General features: G+C 32.7%; 3 protein-coding genes across 19 annotated transcripts; 1 reads left to right on the top strand and 2 right to left on the bottom strand.

Moving 5' to 3' along the window:
* Positions 1-110: 110 nt before the first annotated feature.
* LOC126863490 (forkhead box protein N3-like) lies at positions 111-8,259 on the bottom strand. 4 transcript variants are annotated; one of them, XM_050613727.1, is made up of 6 exons: positions 8,135-8,259; positions 5,618-6,015; positions 5,097-5,530; positions 4,710-5,013; positions 4,528-4,633; positions 111-4,456 (listed from the first exon to the last, which is right to left on the bottom strand). In XM_050613727.1, the coding sequence occupies exons 2-6, from the start codon at positions 5,988-5,990 to the stop codon at positions 4,180-4,182; spliced, it is 1,494 nt and encodes a 497-aa protein (XP_050469684.1). In that variant the 5' UTR covers positions 5,991-6,015; positions 8,135-8,259; the 3' UTR covers positions 111-4,179. The 4 variants fall into 4 exon arrangements, with proteins under 4 accessions (XP_050469684.1, XP_050469681.1, XP_050469682.1 ...); XM_050613724.1 differs by having other exon boundaries at positions 5,097-5,533; positions 8,135-8,258; XM_050613725.1 differs by lacking the exon at positions 8,135-8,259 and adding an exon at positions 7,862-7,988 and having other exon boundaries at positions 5,097-5,533.
* Positions 8,260-8,398: 139 nt separating this feature from the next.
* Positions 8,399-12,868, bottom strand: LOC126863478 (zinc finger FYVE domain-containing protein 1-like). 11 transcript variants are annotated; one of them, XM_050613700.1, is made up of 9 exons: positions 12,713-12,863; positions 12,596-12,641; positions 11,638-12,509; positions 11,069-11,527; positions 10,713-10,979; positions 10,214-10,583; positions 9,873-10,134; positions 9,354-9,786; positions 8,399-9,270 (listed from the first exon to the last, which is right to left on the bottom strand). In XM_050613700.1, exons 4-9 carry the CDS (start codon positions 11,502-11,504, stop codon positions 9,047-9,049), a joined length of 1,992 nt encoding a protein of 663 aa, XP_050469657.1. In that variant the 5' UTR covers positions 11,505-11,527; positions 11,638-12,509; positions 12,596-12,641; positions 12,713-12,863; the 3' UTR covers positions 8,399-9,046. The 11 variants fall into 11 exon arrangements, with proteins under 11 accessions (XP_050469657.1, XP_050469656.1, XP_050469660.1 ...); XM_050613699.1 differs by having other exon boundaries at positions 11,638-12,459; XM_050613703.1 differs by having other exon boundaries at positions 11,638-12,441.
* A 699-nt stretch (positions 12,869-13,567) lies between these two features.
* LOC126863480 (rab GTPase-binding effector protein 1-like) lies at positions 13,568-17,370 on the top strand. 4 transcript variants are annotated; one of them, XM_050613707.1, is made up of 9 exons: positions 13,569-14,034; positions 14,599-14,706; positions 14,790-15,235; positions 15,425-15,921; positions 16,054-16,335; positions 16,415-16,634; positions 16,702-16,812; positions 16,906-17,119; positions 17,214-17,370. In XM_050613707.1, exons 1-8 carry the CDS (start codon positions 13,989-13,991, stop codon positions 17,071-17,073), a joined length of 1,878 nt encoding a protein of 625 aa, XP_050469664.1. In that variant the 5' UTR covers positions 13,569-13,988; the 3' UTR covers positions 17,074-17,119; positions 17,214-17,370. The 4 variants fall into 4 exon arrangements, with proteins under 4 accessions (XP_050469665.1, XP_050469664.1, XP_050469663.1 ...); XM_050613708.1 differs by having other exon boundaries at positions 13,568-14,034; positions 14,790-15,223; positions 16,906-17,370; XM_050613706.1 differs by having other exon boundaries at positions 16,906-17,370.
* The last annotated feature ends 132 nt before the right edge of the window (positions 17,371-17,502 follow it).

The following is a 17,502-nucleotide window of genomic DNA, read 5'->3' as shown; positions in this document are numbered from 1 at the left end:
CTTCGAAATTCGAAACGCGCCAACTACGATTTTATAAATAAAAACTATTAATCAGCAGAAAGAATTATTAATTACTAATATAATAGACGTAAATAATTTAAGAGTTGAAATATAGAAATATATATTAATATATTGTATTCAAAGTAACATTAATTAACAACAATTGATCTTTGTCTTCTTCTTTCTTACACTTTTTTTACGATTAATAATTTCTTTCATGATTATATATATATATATTATATATATAGGTAGCTGCATGTCGTAGCATGTCATTGAAAAGGATGCAAATTTAAATAACTAATTCTGCGCACGTTTGATTTTTTCACATTCTTTTCATTAATAAAGGTCTGTTTTGGTTACAATCTAAAATATTAAATATTCTTTACTCAATTATGTAAGCAAGGTCAAAAACTTAACAAACATTTTACAATGTATTCCGTTTTAAAATGAGTAATAATTATATTAATATTAATATTAATATTAATAATAATAATAATAATAATAATAATAATAATAATAATAATAATAATAATAATAATATTACATATTACGCCAACAAAATTCGTACAATATACAACTTGTAGATATACATATAAATAAACATCTGTTCCTCAAAATAAATGATTTCTGCGTTTGGCACGATGTCATGTAATGGAAGCAAATTAAACACCATGTTACATTTTGATTGTCCGTGGCTAGTCGCGATACAATGAATTATTATGATTTGCTTCTTATATTTGATGTTTCTTTTCCTTTTTCTCTTTTTTTATTTTTCGGTGTTGTCGATGGTGTTTTAATTTTATGTATATCAGCCGGCCCCATTTGATATAGGAAACAACGACGATTTTAATGTTACGTTAAATAATAATTTGTATGCCTTTAAGAATTACGCTGGCTCACGAAAATGATGATTTTATATCGCAATATACGCTACAATAATACTTCATAAAAAATACTCTATAAGTTAACCATCTTGTACGATTAGAGTTTTACAATTTTTTTATACTTATTTCTCTCTATACAAACGCGCGATGTAACATTGACTTGTATCATAGTAGATGAAGGTATATCGTTTTTATTTTGTACGGACCGGCTGACTAACGAGTATTCTGTCCAATGTCAGGATCAACTGGTATATATTGCTTTATGTTCACTTTGCTAATCGATTATTCTAATTTGTAACGGTGATCGATTAGCTACGTTACTATTATTATAAATGGCATCCCACCCCCTAATTTATTTAGATTAGAATAAACTACATGGAAGAACAGATCTTCAGTCATAGCAAACAAAAGCTAGGACTAAAAATTTCAACAAATAGTGTGAAAACTTGTGATATTACTTTCAATATATATATAATAGAATATCTATAATATATTGCTAATTTTAAAGATGCCAGTTTCGTCTATCTAGATCAGAATGTTTAGGTGTCAGCAAGAATGCCAATTAATAATATCAGAGATGTGTCAAGAACACTTACTCTTTCTTTTCTTACTTCCTCTCTTTCTCTTTTCCCCTCTTCCCCTCTCCCCCTAAAGAATAAAACTTATAAAGCTCTAAAACTTCTGTTTCACCAAAATATAATTAACAACAACAACAACAAGGTGTGTTCACTTTTGCAATAATATCACAGACAATAGAAAACGTAAAGTCTACAAAAAACTGGTCTTGCTCGTGCATATACAAATTTCGAAAAAAGGTCCCCGCTACCGATCACGTACCTGCTTTTTGCTTTTAAAGCATAATTAATTTAAAAGCATTTATGTTACATATATTTATGTAATATGTGTAGTGTATAAATACGTATGTGCTAAATAGAACAATTTTACATTCACGTGAAATATATATAATATCTCTCTCAAAACTGGTTTCCCCGATTGCGTATAAACATGGCATTCTTCCTTGCACCCTTCTTTTAATCGTGGATTTTTTCCCCTTTGTAGCTGACCAGCTACAATCACACAAAACGTTTTGGCAGCGCGCCTTATATTCGATATTTGCCCATTTGTTTTTTCTTTTTAAGTTTATAATATCTTTAATCCGCTTTTGTGATGCTAAAATTAATTAGTTTCCTTCCCACCGCTGTCTGTTCTTTACATTAATAACATCTAACAGTTTAGCGTAATATTTTTAAGTGCAATAACTTTACTGACTGAAAATTATTATCATTACCCCATCGACTTGGAGAGTAACTAGACAGTAAACGTTAGAGAATAAACAATATATCGTTAATAAGTTAAACTAAATTGCACCTTCTTAAGAAGCGATAATAATGAGTCTCGCGTCTGAAATGTATCTGAGCCAGCAGTAACATATATTACAAATAACAATTTACTGTTAATCGCAATTATGACGCTTAAATATCATTATCAACCTAATAACTGGTATCATTCCATTTTTACATAGTATAATCGTAAGACTAGAAACGTCTTCGATAGAACAAAATTTCGCCACTTTTTAATTGGTAACCAAGATCATTTATTTCTCTATGAGCATGTTTTTGCTTGCTATTGTCTCGTCTTTTTTATTATTTAAAATCAAGACTATGCGTTTCATATTTTACCATTTTTACGAAGGCTTTACATTATATATGGCATACAAACATATGGAAATACTCAGGCTGCGCTACCATGCTGTGTTTGTAGTGTCACGCAAGATATAATTAATAAATGGTTTAAGCTAATGAACTGTATTTCTTTCATATCCTTTTTTTAGCAATTATTAGGAAGAGCTTTTATCACGCGGGCAGTGCCCTGTAAAAATATACGTTCTCTCTATACAGAACTACGATATCAATGTATACAAGACCAGTTTATCCATATTCAATATTTTTCTTTCACCGCCATATACTTCTTCATTATTTATCAGGTATTCACAAGATTCCTTAATATTATACATATATTTGTTTTTTATTTCATTTTTTTATAAAAATAGGATGACACTCTTGGTTTATACCTTTATACATTTCTTCCAATCGATATTTATCAATTCGACGCTATATATATATACATATATATATACATATGTATATACGTATACATATCGATACCTTAACAAATTTTTTTTAAAACTGGTCTCTGCATACATTACAGGATCTACATATATACAGCACTGTTCAAAATCATCTCAAAAGCCACAAAGAGAGTAGAAAAAGGCATGAAATGATAATATTATTCATTTCAAATCCGTATTCAGTGTACCTTGACTTCTTTTTTTAGAGTTCTTTTTGCTATATAGTTTTCCGCGGCACACATTTTGCACACATACAGCTGCGTACATGACCAGATGTATTTTGAGTGTAAATTAATGAGCATGTGAGCATGAACATGTGTACATGTATATATGTGCGTGAGAGTGAGTGGGTGTATGTTTGTATATATGTGTGGGTACGCGCGCGTGCGCATATATATATATATATGTATATGTATATATATATATATATATATATATATGTGTGTATATATATAATCTTTTTTTAAATATATTATCAATTTCTCTATCGAATAGATATCAATTATATTTCTATACATATCTACAAAAAACCTAATATAGAACTCTATTATCATTAATTAAACTCTCTATGAATTAATATGTATAATTGTCACAACAGGTCTAAAAAGTTTATCGTTATTTTAGTTTTAGTACGCGATATTGTTCTCCTTTTTTGTCATTGATGTTCCATGAACCACTTATAGTTGTATTCATGCCTTAACGTTGAGGAAGTAATTTTTTTCTTTCTTTTAACACTATTCTTCTATTATTGCTTGTTGCTTAGTGCTACTGAATTCATTTTGGCATATAGCGAGTTCTGAACCCTGAGCGACCGCCAATTTGTTTTCTTTTCTTTTACTCCCCTCCCTTTGCCTCAACACTTTTTTTTTTTTCTTTTAAATAGAAATGCACCTGATAGATGTTTTTCTTCTAATATGACAGAACATATCGTGTTCTTCTCACTTTTTCATCTTAGATGCCTAACAATGGCGATAACTTCGATGCAAATCTTCATTAACGTTAATCTTATCCAAAAGACAACAGATTAATTATCAGCAACGCAAGATTTTAAATCCACAGTCTCGAAATCCATACCGAAGATAGAATTTTGAAAAGTTCACGTTTGAATATGGAAAAGAAAAATAGGAAACTTGTGATGCTATATACGTACATACAACCAAAGTATTCTTATATAATTTGCTTTAAATACCGCTTCCCTTCACTCCACTTTGGCCAATGCTTACGTCTTTTTTCAGGTGTGTTCGAATAATCATTCGAAGCTGAACGTTTTTTCAGCTTTGACGTACCATCGGACTTTGGCGTCGAGTTAATACCTTGTACGTGATGTGTCCTATTGTGATTGAGTGGTGTGGTAACACCTGCTAAATTTAAAAGCGCGTCCGCGCCTTCCGCTATCTTCCGTTGCTCATCGAAATCGGGATTTGTTTCCTTTCTTGGATATTTACTTGAAAAATAAACATGCGCAATTTATCATTTATAATATTATATTAATAAACAAAAACTGTCAATGATTACCTTTCTTGCTTGACTGAGGTAATACAACTGTAAGTATGATCTTCGCTGGAGCTCCTGGTAATTACAGGAACCAGAACCTCGGATTCCGGTACTTTCCGCTTACGATCTGCAATAAGATTGAATAAGTTATAAAATATTATGTTTGTTTAATAAGTTGATATCTTCTTTATCAGATACTTTGCCTTTATTATGATTTAAAATAATAGGTCCGTGTTTAAAAGAAAGCATAGCAGCTGCAGCTGCGTCTACATCGCTATCTACTTCAGTGTCTGTGTTGTCGGTAATGTTGCTCGATGCCAGTCTTTTGGAGAGATATGGGAAGAGGATAGGATCAGGTAGACGTGTACTAGTGTTCTTTTTTTGTGGTTTTTCAGGGGAAGACAAAGTTTGAGCAGTCGGAGGAGGAAAAGGAGCGCGAGATAATGCTTGTATCAGGTTTGGTCGATACTGGGCGTCTACCATCCACAGCGAACCTTTGCCCAAATTCTAAAAGAGAAAAAGTTTTTCTAAGTTTTTGCTTCTAGAAAGGAAACGATCTTTTTTCGTGCATATTATAATGTAACACTTACCGGTGCTTTCTCTACTTTACGAAAGCACTTATTTAGGCTTAGATTATGTCTAACAGAATTTTTCCATCCAGTTGGAGCATTCCTAAAATATGGAAAGTGATCCAAAATCCAAGCATATACTTCCTTGACTGGTAGAGCTTTTACAGGACTATCTTCAATAGCCATGAAAATTAAACAAGAAAATGAATATGGTGGTTTACTGTTTCTATGTAAGTGAGGATCATATGGTATATGAGTTGGGTGTTTGTTGCGATTTGAAACTGGCAGATTATTGTTGTTCAATGATATCTTCGTCTGATTGTTTTGCGAGGTACTATAATGATTTTTTACCGACTCCTGAAAGATTTGCATTGATTTTTGACTATTTTTATTCGAGTGTTGATAGTTTTGACTATTACCATGCGACGTCGTATTATTTATCTTGCTATTATTATCTGCTATGAAAATGCAAAAAAAGGACAAAATATTATATTTCATTAATATTATTACGATTACGAAAATTAAAACATATTGAAAGTTACCTGGACAATAGCCTTCATCCAAACTGGATACAGAATTGGTGTTTTCAGAAAAGTCTGCCATATCATCACAAACATTGTTATTCAAAACATTCTCATTCTTCATGTCTTTAGTGGGGTTTGAAATATCCAAACCCTTCAACAGATTCTGCTGATGAAGCCAGCTTAAGGAAGTCAGATCATCATCCGACTGACTATTTTTCTCAATGGACTTATCAGACATGGAAAGTTCATCAGTTGAATTTGTTTCAACGAAAGCACTTGCATTTTCTTTTTCTTTCATTGTGTATACTGTTTCTCCAAAATTGAAAACTTTCGTGCTACTTAGTCCTATGCCAGTTTCCACACCTGATGCATCTGGTCTATCTGGTGGCATATTGGGTCAAGTGCTTTTTTCGTCACTGTAAAACAAAATCAAATCATGAAATTCTCAAAGAAAAATCTATATATCTGAATTAGTTACTTTGAGAACTATTATCTACACCTATGCATTACATTTTTCAAAATTATTTTTTTTATATTTTTTGTAACTAATTAGCTTATTAATATTTTGGGGGGAGGGGAGAAAGGATATTTAATTTGTGAAGCGGGGAAGAATTGATAAGCGTCGATGCTTCGGCAACGAAGCAAAAGAATACTGTTACTAAACAACAGCTTCTCGTAACCCTAGCAACGTGCTCCTAGATACAATGGTATGCAAAAATTATTGGCCAGATAAATTTTTCACTTTATATTCAGAAAGCGATGTCCAAAAAAATTTTAAACAATATTGGGTATAAAGATATGATAAGCGAAAGAAAATAATATAGTACATAAACGTTATCACGTAATTATATAATTCTCCTTAACATTTTTTTAAATATTGTATTTGTACTTCAAAATGAAAAATCTATTTGGCCAGAGACGTTTGCACGGCACTATTGATAGTTATGAGGTAAAAACCAAATTTCCTCGATTAAGCGTCGCAAAAACCAATCTTATCTCTAATCGAAAACAAAACTATCACGAATTTTTTGTACAAAAAGAAATATAAATTTTCCTTTCTATTTATTACAGGAACTACAAATTATAATAAAAACATTCGTAAAGCATTGTATATTGTTATGTTAATGAATAACTGTGTAGTATCAAGCATGTAGTGTGAAAATACCAGTCACGTGCATCTGCACGAAACAAAATCCAATTTCGAAACCATATACACGGAACACGTATAACGTTTCGAATCATGATTTTCTAGGTAAAAATGTACGAAATAATGAAGATATAAATGACAGCCCTACAGAATGTATAGAGAGGGTTTGTTTTAAATAAATGTCGGTTCGTTTTCTATTTTTGGTATCATATAGGAATACTATAATTACGGAAGGGATGCGTAGGCAGTGAAATTGAATTTCCGCGCATGTGACGCGCCTGTAGCCTCGAACCCAAAGTACCAACATCGTCATTTGTTTATCCACTAATAAGCGACAAAATGGCCGCGCTATTAAGAACACATTGCAATCGAAAATAAACTTTGTCATAACCAAAGAATCCTAAGACACTCGTCGCACTATCCACCGAGTTATCGATAGTTTTTCTATCATTTTCAACTTATATCATTTCACAGAACTTTTTACGACGATAGTATACATTTAAATCATTTTTCAAAAAAATGGCGTCTATTCGGCGCTCTCTCTCCTTCTCCTTTTCTCAAAATGTTTCTTTTTCTTCTTGTTAACAGGATACCAAGATTAATTAAAGGATACTTTGAGAAGATTTCTTAAAATATGTATTTTTATGTTATGTGTAATTGATGGAAGAAAATTTGATACAGAAAATTTGTCTGTCGATACGTGGTACGCGATAAACAGATTTTGTCACAGACGTATTCGTTTTCAGATATCAAGCTCGCACCTGATCATAGTTTTGAAGTGGAAAATATTAAAGAGAAACGAGGCGAAGGTAGACAAGTCGTCGGTGAATCGATGAAACGGAAGGTGACAGTAAAAATTCGAGAACAAGCGAGACATGTCACTGCGTTACTTGTTGAATTCAAATATGGAGTTGATAATGATTACGAAACTGGAGCAAACATGAAAATGGCTACGGCATTGGTTGCACACGGTATCAACATCGCGTTTCGTAAATGATGCACTCCTCAAACGTTTACTATTACAATAGAAAAATTGTTATACGTATTAGGGAGACGAGATTTAAACGCGCTCAGAAAGTTCCTCTGCTAACCATATTTTATGTATTTTTACATACGCGTCATTTTTCAGGTCGTTAAATTTGAACAGGACCAAGTGCTCTTCACGAAACTTCTTGAATTAATAATCACTCTGCATAATGTTCCCAGTGACTCCCGAATTTTCTTCAAATTCCACGGCGGAAACTAAATTAAAATATTTAAGAAATGAAACAGCGTTTTGCGTCTTTCTGTTTTTAATCTGCCATTCGATTATGGGACCGCGTTTAAATTTCGTTGAGCGGTGAATAAACACAAGAAACTGAACATTACGAGGTTTTTTAAAAACTCACGTATCGGAGTAGACAGACGGCAGTCTTCGTTGGTTTTCTAAAGACGGGCATCTCAAGCACACTCTACACAACACCCAGCTGATTGAGACGCCATATTTTGACGTCATCACGTGGTTACCGAAACATCTTATATCGCATCTTCAACATCGATTAATCGTATTTAATTAATTTCCCGCGAAAATATAATCTTCATTGCTACCATAAATACATCGCAAATATGGCGTTTCATATTATAAATTAGGAGTGATATGATGAAAATAAACATTTTAATTAAATCTAAAGAATTTATTTCGTCTTTTGTTACATTGCTGTTAGAGAGCATGTTCATTTATAAATTATAAAAGACTGTAACAGGTATGGGGCATATAATAAAAGGATAAATGCTTGTTTTGGAATCTAAAAACAGTCGCAGCCCAGTGCTGCAATAAGGACAACAATCTCAATTCATTTCGTCAACAAAGACGCTTGCGTTATTACATTATGCTTCTGCATGTACTGCTACATTGTACTGGACCACCTACCCTATTATTATAATTTTTTGTAATGGATTCTTTCATTTATCGTACAGGGTTATCTTTCTAATATTATATTACTGCCATTCTCCGAAAACACATTTTATAAAAGAGACAGGTACACTCATGGCACAATTCATAGGAAACGCTTTTTTACAGTACTGTATTAAAATATTGATTTTTTTTCTTCTTTCTTCCACTCTTACAATGGCAAAGAATTTCAATATACTAAAGGTAAAGTAAAATTTACATAAACGTTTATGAATTGCAAGCAACTTGTACAAAATCTGAGAAAAAATATATCTTCATCGTTGAGGTATTTAATTCATTAACGTATATTGTGTAGATGGATCGATATTTCAAACAGATTAATGCTCTAGCAATGTTTCGTCAATGTTTCTTAGGCTATTTTTATGCACAAATCGCAAACCCGAACTGGATTATCCCATCCCCTATGCGGTACGGGTTTACGATGCTGCGAGCAATTTTGACATACTCCACGTCCACAGTCCCTACAATGATGTAAAGTAAGAGACAGGGAAAATTTTTGGTGGCATACACAACAATCAACGATTTCCGAGTCGGGGACCCAGTAAGACGGTCGAACTGTATCCTTGATAAATGCTGAAAAAATTAAAAGTACCAACATTAATATAAATATTTATCATTCTTTTTTCGAGGATATATATATATATATCTTTTTTTACTTTTTGAATAGTTCAACACAGAACCAACTGCACTGAGAGTAGACACCACTTGTTCAGTTACTTTCCTAGCGTTAACATCTTCCGAAAATTCAGTAGGTTCATCCTTATCATAACAGATATCACAGACTCGCACTGGTGTATGCCAATTTCTAGATGGGACACACTTCGTTTTAGACGAACACTGATCGCAGAAACCTTCACCACATGCTCGACAATGGTGTTTCGTATCAGTCAGGCCGAATGCCATTTTACACTTATGGCAGTTTTTAATTTCATTATTAGGTCTCCAATAAGTCGGAGCTACCTGATCTGCAACCCACGCCGAAAGAACTTTTGTCGGTTGCAACGAAACATTGGTTACAGCTTCAGTAAGGTACGATACACTGTCGATTACTTTTTGTGCTGTGTTTTGAGATGCAACTGAACTATTTGGCTGGAAAAAATAATTCATACTTTAAAAAAACACAAATTAGACATGAAACTGGAATTACTTATGAATAATTCTCGTTATTTATATACCATGTTCCACACGTGCATAATCTCTGTACGAATAGCAGAATCTTCAGGGCTTTTGTTACCATACCAATACTGACGACTCCGATATATTTCTCCACAATTTGGACATTCTATCACATCTCCTGACCATGCATATTTAACTAATCCATACCAACTATTATCATTTTGAGTTTGAGTTCGTTTCATAACTTGTACTTCATTTCCATTAGTATAACATTTTTTACATATATATACTATGTTTTCATATTGATGCTGATATCGACACCTAATAGAATGTACATCAGTAGTATTTCTCTTAATACATACACATAAAATTGCAAATGATATTTACATATAAGACAGACCTGTTATTGCTACTATGAGGTTTTCCTTCTAAAAGATGTCCCATACTATTGTTACACCTAGATCCACAGCTAAAACATTTAGTAGGACAAGTGAAATATTGATCGGGAAACAAAATAGAAAAATTCTCAATTTCTTCCGAAAATTTCTCGTTTAAAGTTTTTAATGTATTATAAACTAAATACGGCTTTCTGGCAGACCGCACAGTATTATTAGACAATTCTTTCTTAATAGCAGTCTGCAAAAGTTCATAATCAATCGTGAAATTTGCAGTTTGTATACCAACGTATTTGATGGAACTAAATGCTTCTACTTCGAGCTTCATTTGAGCAAACCGTGTTCGAAGAGTGTCTTCTGCGTTTTCTATATCATCTGCCACAGAAAAAAAAATATATATATATATATTTGTTATGGAATAAATGCTTTAATCTTTTTGTTTTGTGTTGCGGATAAACTCTAATTTTGAAATTACTGTTAATCTGAGAATGTGGCAATATGTACTGTTGATCAGAGGTTTGGTGTATTTAGTCTCATGTAATACTATAATGCTTGGTCCCAGGGTACTCAAAGAGTCTTGAACTCCTTTTCTCTGTCCTATTGCTCGCAAGGCAGTTTGAAAATAATGGCTGTATGCTCTTGAAGCAGTACCAAGAAATGTAAATAAATCTCTATTCAGTTTGTCGGATTGTGTTCTATATACAACAATGTCAGATACAGCAAGGACTTTAAGTAATAGCCTTGTCCTTTCATTCTCATGAAAAGTAATTCCTAGAAAGTAAGGATAACAAAATCCATTATGTGCAAAATTAACTTTTATCATGCACTGTGCATATATAAATATTGTATAAATATAATACCTAACAAGCCTTCTGTGTCCAAACATATCACATTAAGAACTGGATCAAATGCAGCCCAAACACCTAATGTACATGAAGTTTGATCATCCGAAGTGTGAAATACTTCCTTTCCTTTGAAGAATGTTTGATTCAATGTGTGGCTCTTGCCATCACCGGCGTTTCCAAAAATCGACACCACTTTTACTTCAAGATCTTTACTGCATTTTAATTGTTCTATGAAGTGTTCCGCACTGTTAACTCTGAGGTATTCTTGCCCATCTATCAGTAAAAAACTTTTGGGTTGATTGCAATGACATTTCATATATATATCTTTTATATCTACGGAATCATGGGCGGAATGGTATAAATCTCTGTCACAAATACATAAGAGATCGAGGCTTTTCATGATAGCAGGTCCAGTTGCTTCCAATTTTTGTTCTTTCCAAAATGTACTCATGATGCGATTCAACAATGTTAATCCTACAATATTGCAAATACTTGTTATTATTAAAAATTAAAAATGATCAAAATTGGTTTAAGATCAATATTTTGAGGTGATAAGAACGTGTTGGGTGATATTATCAAATTACCCCGACGTAGAACTTTAATAACGTTTACTTCGATACTGATTGTGCGTCGTATCAGATGCACGCGCGTGGAGTTCAAACGATGACTATACACTGAATACTATATACGTGCACTGCTATTGGCAACCGACTACGATGGACTAAGATCGACTACCCCGAACTTTTCCTCGGTTCCCTTTCTATAGGGTGCCGAGGTCCTCGGGGGAGAGAGTTTTCTTCCGAGGTGGGGATGGAAAGACCCGTAGACAATAGAACAATAAATTTTCCTTTCGAAGGTCCATGGGTCTTTTAGTAAGTCCCAGGATTTATTCTTTTACAATGACCTGTCCTCGGACGTCGTTTCGCAGGTCATGTGGTCAACACATGGGCTTCAACCCTGGAACTTTCTCTACGGCCATGGGCCGCTACAATTTAGTGGAATGAAAAATACAATAACTACAGTGTACACCACGAATAAAACGGCAAATTGTAAACTATTACAAATGTAACATATAAATAACTCGATATATAAATATAACACGTTATCGTACAATGATGGGTTGAGAAAAGAATAAAAGAATGTGTACATTCAACGTAATTCTATGATCAGTTAACTGCGCAAATTGATAGAAGACGCAATGGCGATCTTACCTATCAAAAATTCAACGATCTATCGGTATAATGGTCATATTTTTTTGGTATACACAACTGAAGACAAATTTTGAATAATTTTAGAAATTAATCAGTTGTTGACACCTCCATTTTGTGCAATTTGACTGCAGTAGGACTCAATCTTGACTCTCAATACCAACTGCAATAGGCAATTCTCTAAAAAAATCGTTTGACCTGTAATTGAAAGTGACTTCAAGGCTAACGTTCTGCGTTTTCTCTTCTATCTAGAAATGTATATTTCAGCTTTTTCCTTACTCCATTGTGAAAATTACGAAACGTCAATAAATGAATGGATGGCGACATTCGTTACCTTGAAATTGAATTTTTCGGATGAACTTGTAAAACCACTTGTCATGCTAGGGAATATTTATTCTGTTTCAATTTTCATGATATAATTTACTTTTTTAATTGAATTCGTAAAACTTACTGATATAGATTTATCAATTCCATGAACTGCAAACAATGTCATCGTGCCTTCTCCTTTATAAAGGAGAGGGGATATATACTTAGTGATGGTTAGTGGTGGGAAATGTTTTTCCTCCGTGTGAGTTACACACTCACCCACACACGAATTGCGTTTCGTGACTCATGGTCAATAACAAAGTCTTCTTCTTCGCATTGATATGAGAATGTTTAACTTTGGTAATCTGAAAATTTTAGTTTTATTAGAATACGCGATTATTATAACGCAATCAAAAAATTACTATAATTTGAAAAAAGGCAATGAAAGTAAAATACAATGCTTATTGAAAAAATAACACCCCAAAATACGCTTGCAAATAAAAAATATACAAATTCTTATACTGAAGAAAATTCTTATCTCCGACATTATGTAGGCGGACTTATTGTAGTTTAAAATGTAATTTTTAACAGAATCTATGTTTAATCTTATAAAATTGTGTATAGATATTGGATTTTATTAACCTTACTATATATATAATAAAATCTTAAGTGCAATATGTAAAAAATGCAAGAAATTGATTTCAAAAAATTATAAATAAGAAGCAAGTTTTATATTTCATCTTCCTCAAATATATTTAAGAATGACATACACATAATTTACAGAAAAAAGAACAATGTAAAGACATAAATACTTTAAAAAATTAACATATATAAAAGTAAAAAATATTTATATTTATTGAATGCATTATTGGATTAAATTTTAGATAACGTAAAATGCAATATCTTCTTACGTTATATAATTTAAACAAATCTTTGCCGTTGATGTACTGCTATGTCAATGTGTAATGATCGAAAATATTATTGATTTACGGCAAATTACACTTTGGTATTGTTCATTAAGGTGACGCCGTTCACTTTTAAAATAGGCAGAGTTGAACGAAATTTTTAGATAATCGATTCTGTACGTTCGATTATCGAGTCCATACCGTTTAAAATATCGATACGGATTGATGAGGAAGTGCTGATAATACACCGCTTAGTAGACCGCTAAATCGTTGAGGTTGATTTTTCTGTTTCATTCGACAAAACATTGGTTTTACGTGGTTGATGCGTCATTTCGATTCTGGCCATCCCGATAGAATGAATGTCGGTGAAACCTAAAAGCTGGTGTCGGCACGTGTGTCATAATGTCACCGAAAGATTCGGTCGAGGAGCATTTAACGATATACTTTTCAATCTTGTACGAACGACAGTGACCCACCCCAACAAAATTCGGTTTTGTCAAGCGAAATCACCGAACGATGGAAAACCATACACAGGATAATGCGATCAACATGAACGAAAGTGGTACGTTCGATACAACAGCACTTTCACAAAAATATCTTGCTTTGATTCATATTTAATGATATTTACAGTGATTCATCAAAGTATTTGAACATTTAACATAGAAAACATTTATGTATATATTGTATGTATTATGTAAAATATTTTGAAACATCATTAGCACTATAACGGAACAAAACTGTCATGATTATATTGATAATCTTTGAAACTAATTTGAAAACATGTATAAAATTTACAACATATTTACTGCTTTAGTATACATAGACATGATAGTGCATTCATAAAAATACTTCCCTGTGATTTGCATTTAATGATATCTACTAGTGACATATCAAAGTATTTCAACATTTATTTCGATACACCACAAAAATCTTTTATGTGTATATTGTATGCGTTATATAAAACATTTTGAAATATTATTAGCAGTATAATGAGGCACATATTATGATTATATTGGTAACATTTGAAACTAATTTGAAAATGCATATAATATTTACAAGACATTTATTAGTATAATTTTGTTTTTTGTATAAAAATTTTACCAACAAAATGTTTGTTGCAATTTAGAGGATTTGCAAGAAAAGGTAAATAGATTGGAGTCAGAGACCGTGAAAATGCGGGAGGAATTCAATGTTCAAAGAGCCAAGATGAAAGAACTGTTTCTTCAAAAAGAAGGTAAATCTAGTTGATGTTAATAAGCTTAATGATGACAACAACAATAAATTGTACGTTAAATAGTGTAAGTATTTCATTTGCAGAGGAATTGAAAAGAAGATTGCAAGATAACACATGTTTGCAAAAGGAGAATGTTAAGTTGAAAAATGAATTGGACGAAGCAAAGAGCCAATTGGTTGTAGCAGACTTGAAAGTTCAAAATGATATACTTATTGAGAAGAGAAAGGCACAAGAAGAAATAGCATCTTTACAGAGGGTTATACATGAAACAATGGAGGAATCTTCTTGTTCGCGCAAGCAGCTGGATACAGAATTGGCTAAATTAAAAATTAATCTCTCCAAATTACAAGAGGAGAATGCATTGATAAAGTCACAATTACCACGAGATCCACCTATAGATGGTCCACAGATATCACTCTCCACAGTAACAAAAACAATAGCTCGAAAAGTAGTTTCCCAACTAGGTGCAGATGCTCTATCTTTAGGTCCTGATAATCTTGAAGAAAGCATGAGGAAGGTAAAAAGATATGTACGTAAGCATAAAAATGTATGGTTTTTGAACTTTTCTGCAATGAGTTTTTATGGCACTGCATTCCGGAAAGTGTTCATAAATCATTTGAATGATATCATTATAAGATGTTTATTTTGTCACTTGTTTTTTCTTTTTCTTTTTACTCAACTTCACATAATGCAAATATTAGAAATTGTTGCTTTATAGGCGCAGGAAGATGCGGAAGTTTTACGCTCGCTGGTAGTGCCGCTCGAGGAAGAGATTAAAGCCTTAAAGGAAAAATTAAGAGCGACGGATGACGAACTCCAGAAGTGTAAAGAGATACAGTTGCAGAAAAAACAGCAGGAACCTGGTTCCTCTGAGTCAGTATGTGATATGTGTGCAAATTACGAAGCACAATTAGTTAAGATGCAGGCAGCTGCTAAAGAATTAGAGAAGCAGCAATTAGATTCTGAACGAATGTTACAAGTACAGAAAGAAGATTTAGCTAAGGAAGTAGAATTTAGAAAAGAAATGGAAGAAAAATGGAACGAAAAGAAAGAGGAGCATAAAATCAAAGTGGCAGAACTTACTGTTACCTCGCAAATGTTGCAGCAGACTTTAACCGAAGCGAAAAAAACTTTTGAACAAGTTCAGAGAAGCGTAAATGACGAACTTGTGAAATTAACACGTGGTCGAGAAGAAGTACAAAGACACCTTATCGCGTAAGAACATTTTTAATAATACTGTTACTTTTATCTCATTGTTCTTCCCGATTTTCAACGTAGATAAAGTAATGTCTTTTATCGTGACATTCCTGACAAAATTTTATTGAAAATCTAGTTGAATCTTTGCAGACTGCAAAAGGAAAATGAAAACTTGGTTGGTAAACATAGCAAGCATTCCCAGCAACTACAGAGTGAGAGTATTAATATGCCGAACAATGTTGAGGAATTGCACGTTAGCCTTTTAAAAATGAGAGAAGATTTGATCACAGCTAAAGTTGCTCAAGAAGTCGCGCAAGAGAAAGAAGAGACACTACGATACGAAGTGACCTTGCTTCATGAACAAATGGAACAGGAAAGTAGAGTAAAGGAACAAGAAATATTGGTATTAAAAAATGAAATTAGTGGTTTAAGGTAATACTACTTAATTTTTTAATATCCTAATTTTTTATAATTATAAGTTCTTCGTAATTTCAATAACAATATTCTATAGAACGCAGTTAGATAAATATGTACGAGATCATCGATCCCTTGCCGAGAGGGAAGAGAAGCTGGAACGATTAGAAAAACAGTTAGATGCTGTTTTAAAAGAAAACAAACAAGCCGAGTTAAAAGTGGCTGAATTACGACAAAGAGTTACCAGTCTTCAACAAGAGCTAGATACTAGTGAAGCAGTGCAGAAAGACTTTGTTAGGTTGTCACAATCTTTACAGGTACAATAAAGAGTAAAAATGAACAATCTTAATGGATAAAAGATATTTACATCGTCATGGATTATAGGTACAACTAGAAAGAATTAGGCAAGCTGGTAGCGAAGTACGATGGCAACATGAAGAGGACATAGAAGAATGTCCTAGTTGTCATACTACATTCACGGTTACAAAGAAGAAGGTAATATTTGTAAATACCTAAACCCATATCTAAAGCCTGTAAATTTGTAAATACCTAAAGCCTCTGTATGCTAATAAAAATCTCTTGTTATAGGTGCATTGCCGCCATTGTGGCCATATATTTTGTCAGTCTTGCCTTTCACATATTGTGAAAAGTGGACCGAAACAAAGACCATCCAGAGTCTGTGATGTTTGCCATACGTTATTGGTACAAGATACAGCACCATATTTTAGCCAAGAACCACCACATACACCTGACTAAATATTCTAAAGAAAATCAGTCCAATAAGATGTGCAATATCAATTTGGTAATTTAATATGCCTGTGAATTTTAGAATATCAAGGGTTGTACTTTACAATATCATTGATTTGGTTAAGACATTCTGTTTTAACAACTTTTAGGAAGATATAGAGATGATATTAGTTCACCGGGGCTAGATATGATTCCTATTACCTGACAACTGGAGTGATAAAATAAATATCGTGTAAATACAAATTATGTACTACTTAATGTTTATTGTAATTTAAAAGATTAAAGCTTTTGAATGTATGTGAGTTATTCAAAAATTTGTGAATATTTATCTATCTTGTTATTGACATTATTAAAATAAGTCTTCACATAGAATTATGTTATACATTTAATTCATTGCCATTCGTCAGGTTACTAGCTTTGTTTTTCTGTATTAATACT

This window comes from Bombus huntii, chromosome 3 (assembly GCF_024542735.1).
Source record: "Bombus huntii isolate Logan2020A chromosome 3, iyBomHunt1.1, whole genome shotgun sequence".
NCBI lineage: Eukaryota > Metazoa > Arthropoda > Insecta > Hymenoptera > Apidae > Bombus > Bombus huntii.
Note: the sequence above shows the minus strand (reverse complement) of the source record. Positions and strands in the feature narration are given on the sequence as shown.

What these genes read in the sequence shown, in the direction of transcription:
- LOC126863490 (XM_050613724.1), bottom strand. Translation starts at nt 5,990, where the DNA reads ATGCCACCAGATAGACCAGATGCATCAGGTGTGGAAACTGGCATAGGA. An exon ending in GTAAAGTAGAGAAAGCACCG is followed by an intron (nt 5,014 to 5,096) that starts GTAAGTGTTACA and finishes TTTCTCTTTTAG; the next exon opens with AATTTGGGCAAAGGTTCGCT. An exon ending in ACCTCAGTCAAGCAAGAAAG is followed by an intron (nt 4,457 to 4,527) that starts GTAATCATTGAC and finishes TTATTTTTCAAG; the next exon opens with TAAATATCCAAGAAAGGAAA.
- LOC126863478 (XM_050613701.1), bottom strand. Translation starts at nt 11,504, where the DNA reads ATGAGTACATTTTGGAAAGAACAAAAATTGGAAGCAACTGGACCTGCT. An exon ending in GGACACAGAAGGCTTGTTAG is followed by an intron (nt 10,980 to 11,068) that starts GTATTATATTTA and finishes CTTACTTTCTAG; the next exon opens with GAATTACTTTTCATGAGAAT. An exon ending in CACCAAACCTCTGATCAACA is followed by an intron (nt 10,584 to 10,712) that starts GTACATATTGCC and finishes TTTCTGTGGCAG; the next exon opens with ATGATATAGAAAACGCAGAA.
- LOC126863480 (XM_050613707.1), top strand. Translation starts at nt 13,989, where the DNA reads ATGGAAAACCATACACAGGATAATGCGATCAACATGAACGAAAGTG. An exon ending in GATCAACATGAACGAAAGTG is followed by an intron (nt 14,035 to 14,598) that starts GTACGTTCGATA and finishes GTTGCAATTTAG; the next exon opens with AGGATTTGCAAGAAAAGGTA. An exon ending in ACTGTTTCTTCAAAAAGAAG is followed by an intron (nt 14,707 to 14,789) that starts GTAAATCTAGTT and finishes TTTCATTTGCAG; the next exon opens with AGGAATTGAAAAGAAGATTG.